The following is a 10,713-nucleotide window of genomic DNA, read 5'->3' as shown; positions in this document are numbered from 1 at the left end:
GCCAATCCAGCAGCTTGAGAGAACACTTTACCGCATTCGTTGCACTTGTAAGTGCTGGTACTGATGGTCACAGATCGCTTGCAGCTATGTTGTTGCAGTTGTGACGTCGACGGAAATCGCTCATGGCACGCTTCACACTTATATGGATGATTGGCCGAGTGAGACATCAAGTGCAGACGGACTTCGTCGATGGATCTGATGTTGGCCGAACAAATGTTACATTCAAAAATATGAATCGGTTTCTTTTTGCCAGTTTTAGAGGAACTTACAGTTGGCTTCGATACATCTGCTGATGCTGGCGTCGAATTCATCGAAGTAGGAATCTGAAAACAATATGAACTATGACAAAGCATGACTATGACGAAATAATAATAATTCAATACCGGCTCATCTGCGGCGGCAACTTTCCTTTTTGCCAATGCATGCATCTGATGATGCATTTCAAGGTGCTTCTTAGACTTAAGCCACCTTCCACATCCCATGCACAAAAATGGATTGTTCTTGATGACCTCCAGTGACAGCAATACTTTATCCATTCCATCATGATCCACGTCGTGCACCGATTGCAGATGCTCGTCATGCAGTTTGGTTGAAAGAAAATAGTCATCGCAAAACTTACACACGACTGGTAGCTGATCTGCATGTGTCTCCATGTGAAATCGGAACCAGTGCAGTCGGGTGTAACGCCGCGAACAGAACTGACACTCAAATCTTCCACTATAACCGTGCAAAATGTGATGAGGCACAAATGTATCCATATCCGGGAATTCTTCGCCGCATTTTTTACAGAGAAGAAGTTTTCGGGTTTCTGCCGGCAATTGAATTGGCATCTTATCCTCGATGATGACCGGTGGACTTTGAATTTCCGGTTTGGATACTTCAACCTGTAAATAAGAGAGTTATAAATTAATTTCAAATCCTCCTGATTACTTTTTGACGTCTGTGGTGTCCTTTCTAGAGATAACCCATTTCGGATGGAGTTGATACTAGAATGAACACTCCATCCAAAAGTGGTTCTCTCTAGAAAGAACACCACACGTCGGATGACGTCTTCCTGCAACATAACGAGGGGTACGTATAAAAAATGGAGTAACTTCAAAGCAGCGTACGATGTAATAAAAAGAAATAATGTCAAAAAACTGTATGAATAGCTTTTCTAAACAGGGACTAATGCATCATTGTACTTGCCTCATAATACCTATACCTATAGGTAAATTAATACAATGTCAGGCAAATTGTGGAAGTGCTCGAAATAGTCAACCTTGCGGATGTAATTTGTATACAGCCAATTTTATACTCACCATTTCCATATCAGTTTTCAAGAAATCGTCGAATACTGATATTTCACTTGTTACGTTATCAAGATCTAGCACTGCCAGTGACATTGAATCGTCCCATTCCAAAACTCCATCGATCTCCTCCGACAGAGGCAGACTCAAATCACCATCCATAGCCGTGTCAAGCAGCTCCATAATTGGATCGTTGTCGCCAACAAAGCCGGTCGTTACTTGATACTGTCCCGTTCCGAGTGTACCTTTCTGAACCATAGTAGCAAAATTATCCGGCAAGTTCATACCAGCAGGCTGTCCAGTGCCGTACATATCCTCTCCAAGGTTTTGCAGCGACACTGATGACAACAAGTCGGTGGTATTGCTGAAACATTCTTCTATCGGAACGCAATCTTTGCGATGTCGTATCAATGATTCCAGGGAGCTGCATTCTACGTCACAGACAGGGCATTTGTCTTTCATCGTCTGGAAGTTGTGGTCCTTTCTACATTTCGCGTCGAGGGTTATCTCACCGCACTCCGGACACAAAAAATGTGTAGGGCTTTGAGATTTTGATGGATGCGGTATTATGGCGCACACTTTACCCTGCTTGAATATAAAAATTATCGATTATATGATTTGCAATAATGTTGTCCACTTAGAACTCGGAAGTACGTTTGAAACTTATACTCGAGATAATCCCAATTGAACTAAACCCTCCGCTATCGAAGACCTCATATTGATCAGACGCTTGTAAAAACCGTTATACCATAAGTATTGCTGGCCCAAACAACAAGGCTTCATTGCTATTATTGTCCCTTTACATAAAAACTAGAAAATTGCTCAAAACGATCTTTCAAAATCAAACGTACTTCCGGATTTGAATCAATACCAATCTTCAACTTACCTCCAATTCAGAGTCAGAAGACGTTTCCGTCGGACAAGGTTGCCCGCCACTGTTGCGTACCACAGTCGATTTGATCAGATTTTCAAAATCAACGTCCAATGGGTTGGGTCCGAAGTTCTGTGTGATGTGTTCATTACGGCATACGGGTTCCGTTAGTACACGGTTACAAATGTTGCATATGAATACTGGTTCATAGGAAGCAGGATCAAGGTAGGATAGCTCGAGGTCCATCGTGTGATCTGTTACTGATGAGAAACGCGCTATTAGCTTATTGGGTGAAGAACATAATCACACACCGTGAGGTCGCCATTCACCGCTTATGCTCCATTCACTGCTCGTTCCATACGATTTATATGAATCGATTGAAACGAGCGGTGAATGGAGCATGAGCGTAAATCGTATGAAACGAGCGGTGAATGGCGACCTCGCGGTATCAATCATAAAGAAACGAGCGATCCATGAGGTACCGTCAGTGTACCAGTAGCCGCTCATGACCCAATAGCCGCTCACTGTTGCAAAAATCAAGTTTACACGCATAAATACACTCTTTTCGGTGTTGATATTCTTGGACAATATAAATTAGACGAGAGCAAAGCCATTTTATGCAATATTAACCGGATAACATAAATTTTAAAAACAAAAGAAAGAAATTTTTTGAGCGGCTATTGGGCCCAAAAAAGCGGTAGGTAATTTCATGTGTTCCAATAACCGCTCACACAAAAAATCGCCAAACCATAAAATCTGCCGATTTTAGTACACAGTGTGTTTAACCCTTATTATACACTCCTACGGAACAGAAAAAAAATAATTGTAAAAACATAATGCACTTTTCCGCAAAAGTCTATTTAAAAGATGGTATAAATTTGTTCGTGAGCGGAATTATGACCACTTTGGTCTCACACCAAATGTAAAAAAAACATACTTTTATGAAAAGTTCTAGGGTGCGGGCACCGGTTTTGGCCAGTCTAAGGGAAATCGTTTTAAAAAAAAATAATCATGAAAACAACCAATGTATCAAATGAAAGGTTTCAATCTATATTTTGAAGGAAAAATGCAGAAATCAAGCCAATACTTGATTTTTGTATTAAAAGTGGCACTGGCCAAAATAGAAGCTCTGCCGCAGTTTCACATATTCTTAACCCTCTAATACCCAACCCCGCCTTTAGACGGGGTATAGTTTGAGCATTTTTGTAATATTTGTTTCGTGGTATATCATTTTTTTATATTTTTAGCTGATATTTAGGACTGTTTTGTATATCTCAAAATGGTTTTTGGTATATTTTAAAGCGTATTTATATTTTTTGAAAATCATTGAAAAATTGATGTTTTAGTCACCTTTTAGAAGTCAATGTTTATTTTGTATTGAATCGCTACAATTAACATATTTTAAATTTTTCCCAAATCATACTACCCTAGTTAAATAGTTTAAGGGAATCGAATACACTCTAAAATTATTTTCCCTTAAATTACACGGAAAATAAAATTTTCAATGAAAAAAAATTATAATAAAAATATTTCAACAGTAATCATCAAATCTCAAAATGTTTTTATCTCAAAAAATCCGTACCCCGAATAGGCTTCTAGGGAAAATATAAAAGTGTGGGGATGTTCAAAAATAAAAATTAGAAAAATCAAAAACTGAAATTCACGAAATCGAGAATTAAACAGAATCATCTTCCAAAACATGTTTAAATCGATTTTAGATTACGAAAAATGAAATTGTAATTGTAATTGTAATTGTAATTGCTCAATCCACACCCAGGCCGACAACTGTCAGCCCATCTGCTTGTAGGCAGATGTGGACCTACTAAGCCTCCCCCGTTAACATGTCCTACACCGAATTAGCACACCGGGATCTTCCACAGGCAGGCGCTGGCGTTACCAGTCCCAACAAGTGTCAGATACATTAAATAGATGGGGTAGAGGATATAGGAAGATGTGGGAATAGGATGGGAAGAGGTAGAAAATGAAGAGATAGTAGAGAGGTTTCGATTTTGTTGCTGAAACGAGAAAAAGAAAGAATGATAAAGAACATTAGCGATATGTTCATAGATTATGATTTGGTCGATAATTTCTCATCTATTTTGTTTCCATATCGTTGCATCGGTGACCATTTTCATCGCCTTTCTAGTTTTTGTTAGGGCCATCTCGCGTTTTTTTCCGTCATGTCCTCTTTGCCGGTTGGCGACGTTCGGGATGTAAGTAGAAAAGCATGCATTTAATATGATTAGTACGCCAGTAATTGTGATTGCTCAGTACTTCCAGCCCATTTGTCCGCAGTACATATCAGGCATCCCGTTTTAACAAGCCCTACACAGAATTAGAAACCCGGATCTCCCACAGACAGTCCTAACTAGTGTCAGATAAGTTCAATTGAGGATAGGAAGCGGCAAAATGAGAAGACAGTAGAGAAGGTTTGGTACATTGGTAGCTGTGTTCATGTGATGTTTGTCTGACATTGAAAAACTATTTTCCGTAGGTGTTTAACTCTCTACCCCAAATTTAATACCGGAGAAATATCTGATCAGATGTCAAGAAGGAATAATGTTGTTTACTGTTATAAAATAATTCAGGTAATTAGCTGCTCAATGCATTGTAATCCAGAATAAACCTACAGAAAATGTCCCAATAAAAAGCTAACACTAGTTCAACTAACTACACAAACTAAAAAGTGTTATTATATTTTGCCAATGATTTCATCCTAATCTTGACCCTAACATAGTTATGCGCTTAGTGGACAATGACCAAAAATAGTGTTGTTTCGACAATAGTCACATACTATGCCCTACGACATTGACGATTCTATTGTCTATGGCTCACCTATTTAGTGCCACCCAGCAGGGACTTGGTCTGGTACCCAATTCAGTATATCCGCTCCACGTAATGTACCGTACCTCTTTCGATTTGTGATATATTACGCGGAATATTACTCTCTTCATTCGGATAGCGGCTATGTAACCCATTGGATTAAAAACCTCCATCAAACATGAAACGATTAATCGGAGACTGAAGACTCTATACCAAATTTGGCTCAGAGACAGGTAATCAGTGAAGTCAGTTTTTCTCGTTTGTCAGAGACGATTGATACGTATTAAGACAAACTTTCCACTGCATCTGCCAGCAATAATCGGTGATCGATCAACATTTCGAGTACCTACCCCAATTTACACAAGAATGCCAAGGATCACCGCTCATGCTTTACAATACAGTTGGAAAAACTAGAGCAACACCTGGCCACAATGATGCATAAAGCACTAAAGCGGACCGGAAGTGTCGGTGAGCCAGCCCCACCTAGATTACGAAAAATGAAATTTAGATCAAAATCAAAAATTTGGGTATTAGAGGGTTAAGTTTCTATTTCTATTTATGGTTTCTATTTTGGCCAATCACGTGTATTTCTTATGGGAGTGGCCAAATTAGAAGCACCCTGGCCAAAATAGATATATAGGAGCTGATGTGCACAGGACGAAAGACTTCCGGCCCCTAACCTTCAAGAGATTGAGGAGGAGGTTGGCCGGTTGAAAAACAACAAAGCCGCTGGAGCAGATCAACTACCAAGCGAGCTTCTAAAACACGGTGGAGAAGCACTGGTGAGAGCACTACACTGGGTCATTACCAAGATTTGGGAGGAGGAAGTATTACCGGAGGAATGGATGGAAGGTATCGTGTGTCCCATCTACAAAAAGGGCGACAAGTAGGATTGCGGGAACTACCGCGCGATCACACTACTGAGCGCTGCCTACAAGATACTCTCTCAAATTTTATGCCGCCGTCTATCACCAATTGCAAGAGAGTTCGTGGGGCAATATCAGGCTGGATTTATGGGTGAACGCGCTACAACGGACCAGATGTTCGCCATCCGCCAGGTGTTGCAGAAATGCCGCGAATACAACGTGCCCACACATCACTTGTTCATCGATTTCAAATCGGCGTATGATACAATCGATCGAGAACAGCTATGGCAGATTATGCACGAATACGGATTCCCGGATAAACTGATACGGTTGATCAAGGCGACGATGGATTGAGTGATGTGCGTAGTTCGAGTATCAGGGACACTCTCGAGTCCCTTCGAAACTCGCAGAGGGTTACGGCAAGGTGATGGTCTTTCGTGCTTGCTGTTCAACATTGCTTTGGAGGGTGTAATAAGAAGAGCGGGGATAAACACGAGTGGGACGATTTTCACGAAGTCCGTTCAGCTGCTTGGTTTCGCCGATGATATTGATATTATTGCTCGTAAATTTGAGACGATGGCGGAAACGTACATCCGACTAAAGAGTGAAGCCAGGCGAATCGGATTAGTCATTAATGTGTCGAAAACAAAGTACATGATGGCAAAGGGCTCCAGGGAGGAATCACCGCGCCCGCCACCCCGAATTCATATCGACGGTGATGAAATCGAGGCGGTTGAAGAATTCGTGTACTTGGGCTCACTGGTGACCGCCGACAACGACACCAGCAGAGAAATTCAGAGGCGCATTGTGGCAGGAAATCGTTCTTACTTTGGACTCCGCAGAACTCTACGATCGAATAAAGTTCGCCGTAACACGAAGTTAACCATCTACAAAACGCTGATTAGGGCCTGTCCATAAACTACGTAGACTGTAAGGGGGGGACGGGGGGGTCTGGCCAAAGTCTGCGCTCCATACAAATTTCGAAAATTGTGTATGAACAAAAGTCTACGAGGGAGGAGGGGGGGTCTGAGATGGCCGAAAAAAAGTCTACGTAGTTTATGGACAGCGCCTTAGACCGGTCGTCCTCTATGGGCACGAAACATGGACCCTACGTGCAGAGGACCAACGCGCCCTTGGAGTTTTCGAACGGAAGGTGTTGCGTACCATCTACGGCGGAGTGCAGATGGAAGACGGGACTTGGAGAAGGCGAATGAACCACGAGCTGCATCAGCTGCTGAGAGAACCAACCATCGTCCATACCGCGAAAATCGGGAGGCTACGGTGGGCGGGTCACGTCATCAGGATGTCGGATAGCAACCCGACTAAAATGGTTCTCGAGAGTCATCCGACCGGTACAAGAAGACGTGGAGCGCAGCGAGCTAGGTGGGTCGACCAAGTGGAGGACGATCTGCGGACCCTACGCAGAGTGCGGAACTGGAGACAAACAGCCATGGACCGAGTGGAATGGAGGCGGCTACTATGTACAGCAGAGGCCACCCCGGCCTTAGCCTGACCGGTAAGGTAAGTAAGGAGCTGATTTTTTAAGGAAATATATTTTTTCCTTCCAGTTTTTAATCAAAATGTGTGGTTTTCATCATATTGTATTAGTAATGTATTGATTTTATACGAAAGAGCACTTTTTTCTAAGCCAGCATGATTTTTTCAGATTTTTAGAACTTCATTTTGATAGGGTTTTTATCTAATTTTCATCTTCCTAAGCACCGATTAATAATGATCGAGTTTATTCTTGCACCTCGCCTAATGCCTCATTGCCAATTTGGTACCATTTGCTAATTTCTAAATTAGCTTTCATAACACGTAAAAATATATTGTGAAAGAAGTATAATTTCCTTAAAATAATGAGAATGAATAATTGTCCCTCGAATTCTGTTTCCGCCTTGCCCACGTCTATTTCGGGCGAAATCTGAATTGAGTTTCGGGCAGTCTTTCTACGTGACACTATGGTACACAGGATAGCATAGCATAGCCGACCGTACCCATCCTGGGGTGGCTGTCGATAGAGACGTTTAATGCGCCAGAAAAGATTGATTGATTTGTCTTTATTTAAAGAGACTTTCAGCCCTTGGCTGGTTCGTCTCTCAGGCGCCAGAAAAGCTGCCTGAGACTTGACAAACCTTTCATTTAACGAACTCTCGACACCGGCCTTACTATCAGCGGGAATGGGGAGGAAAAGTTAATTAGATATCTACTCAGAACATGTCCAAGAACTTGGCCCACTTCATAGATATCTGGAGTTGAAAATTGGATAGGGTTTAATAGGGTGCTTTTCTTGGCGAAAAAAGCGTATGAGAAATTGTCATGGTTTAATCATTTACCTGGTTACCACTGAAAAAGTAAACATTAGCATTAAGCAAGTCGCACAAATTTCGTAGGTAGTACACTGCCCCCACTCGCATAACAGTCCCATTTGCAAAAAGTAGGAATTGAGAAAACGACATTTGAAGTTTGAAAACTTGTTTCCATATAAAACTTTGAAAAATCGCCAAAATTTGGAAAATATTTCGATCATCTCGAAACTTTCACAGATTGCTTTGCACATGAATATATAACTGTAAAAAATATTAGAATCACTACAAAGTTTTTCAGTTTTGTGTTGCGTAACACAAAAATCCATGATGGGACTGTTATGCGGGTACTTTTGATATGGGACGCTCACAACTTGGTATTTTTTTCACACATTGACATACAAATTCGTAATTTTTATTGTTGTTTTTGGAAGTACATCAAAAATGATGACTATTCATAACGTTAACTCAAAAGTGATGAAAAGTCAAATGGGACTGTTATGCGAGTGGGGGCAGTACAGCCCTAGACCACAGTTATGAGGGTTGCCTCCTTCCCGTCGGATACCAAAACACAAAGATTGGAGACTTATCTCCGACTTATCGACAAGACTGACGCACTCCTCCAACAGTCTAGAGTTGTCCTGGACTCGTCCTTACGACTGCTAAGGAATATGAAAGGATGGTTAGTTAGACACCTAAGAAAGATGTAGAAAGTTCTACGACCTCTCAGGCCTAGGTGTCGAGGAGATATGGGTGTTGTTCTAGGTGTTGTTAGTGGAAGGGTACTCCAAAGGATGCGGCTAGGCAACGTTCAAGCACACCATTATTAGACTGCTTAGTTATCTGCCCAATACGTCCTGGTTTTCTCGTCATCGGTATTTATTTGAATTACTTGATTTTTCGGTTGAGAATCTGAAATATTAGATAATATTAACATTGACGATGAATAAGCTACATATTAGTGATACGCTCGCCACAGTTTATATTTTTACAACAGGTAGTTAAAAAATCTGTATTTCATTCAAAACGCCATCTGTATGCATGATTGAAAATCTATAAAATACATATAAATCTGCATATCTGGCAGCTTTGGTCCATCTTGTTAGGGTGGTGAGTTTGAGGAATTTGACGAGTTAAGTATCGCGCATTAAACAACTCAACCATGGGATTTGAGAATTTGAGTTTTTTCTAACATTCTTTTGTTTATATAGATTTTGTTTATTCATCCAAAATTTTCATTTATAAAATGTTTCTTAAGCTCGTATAAGAAGTAACTTCTGCGATGCAATGAGCCATTTTGCGAAGTGACAACAATGTTGATGATGATATTGATTTTCACGGGTTGTTGGACGCTACGTCCTGTCAAAATTCATTCATAAAATCGGCTCGTAAAATGGACTATGTAGCGTCCAAATGCCGTTTTTCTTTTTGATTGGATGCGATCACAGTTTCAACCCCAACCCGACTTCGGTTTCGCTTGTACTAAAGTTTGTTTGAGTTTGTTTATCCATTTTTCGCCAATCCAGTCCCAGGTTCAAAAAGAAAAACGACATAATAAGTGTAACAAAGTTCGATTGAATTTGCATCTTGTCACTTTAATTTACAGAAGAGAATCGATGGAGAGAAATCGATCATGTTACTTTCGCCCTTATTTAAGCTCAATCTAGAGTTATTAGTGAACGATATAAATGGTAATACAATACACTAAATTCTGTTTTTACGCGATGGATGCGTTCGCGCAAAAAAAGATCGTGTAAAAAAAGTTCGCGTAACTTCGAGAATTCGCGCAAAAAAAAAAATCCAAAGGAAATTTTTTTACGCGATTTGCCCTCCGCAAATGACCAAAATCGCGTAAAAAAGTCGCGTAACTTCGAGAAAATCGCGTAAAAAAAGTCGTGCAAAATAAAATCGCGTAAAAAAAAGTCGTGTAAAAAAAGAATTCAGTGTAATCCTATTTAATGAATTGACCTGCCGTTTCACCTTAAGTCGCTGGCTCGGGTAACCCTAATTCCACACCGCATGCATGCGCTTTTAACGACGCAAATGAACGGATGTTTATGCCTCCCACAGAAGCTAAGTGATAACAATTTTGCAGTAAGAAAACGCAACTTACCGATAGTTGATTCTTAATCCAGTTTACTTGCTAATATTCACGCACTTTGGGCTTAATTTTAGAACTTCTTTTCGGATTATTCACTACCGCCACAAGAGGAAGTCGATCACTTGAAAACAGGAAGTGAGCTTTTGTTGTTCGCGGGCATCGGTCGACGCTGCGGAGAAAACATCGATTTCATTGCCTGCAGGGTTGTCCACGTTGTCCATCTTTATCTAGCGCAACATTTGGATAAGAAACAAGTAAATAATGCGCGTATCGTCGTTTACCTTACGGGAAAAATAAATAGCCCGCAAATTTAGTCGCATAATATCGTGAACACGAGCATGAACAGATATGCGCGACTGTTGCAATCGTAGTAGGCATCGAAGTAAGCAACGATGACCAATGAACCTATGTACTAATATATAAGTCACCATGGCAACGCCCAGCAGCGCGTTGCATA

General features: G+C 40.8%; 1 protein-coding gene across 1 annotated transcript; it reads right to left on the bottom strand.

Moving 5' to 3' along the window:
• LOC109409394 (uncharacterized) lies at nt 1-10,418 on the bottom strand. Its single transcript, XM_062859745.1, has 6 exons — nt 10,269-10,418; nt 2,176-2,420; nt 1,302-1,877; nt 384-884; nt 270-323; nt 1-195 (listed from the first exon to the last, which is right to left on the bottom strand). The coding sequence occupies exons 2-6, from the start codon at nt 2,404-2,406 to the stop codon at nt 139-141; spliced, it is 1,419 nt and encodes a 472-aa protein (XP_062715729.1). The 5' UTR covers nt 2,407-2,420; nt 10,269-10,418; the 3' UTR covers nt 1-138.
• Nucleotides 10,419-10,713: the final 295 nt, after the last annotated feature.

Source organism: Aedes albopictus, chromosome 3 (genome assembly GCF_035046485.1).
Source record: "Aedes albopictus strain Foshan chromosome 3, AalbF5, whole genome shotgun sequence".
Taxonomy (NCBI): Eukaryota; Metazoa; Arthropoda; class Insecta; order Diptera; family Culicidae; genus Aedes; species Aedes albopictus.
Note: the sequence above shows the minus strand (reverse complement) of the source record. Positions and strands in the feature narration are given on the sequence as shown.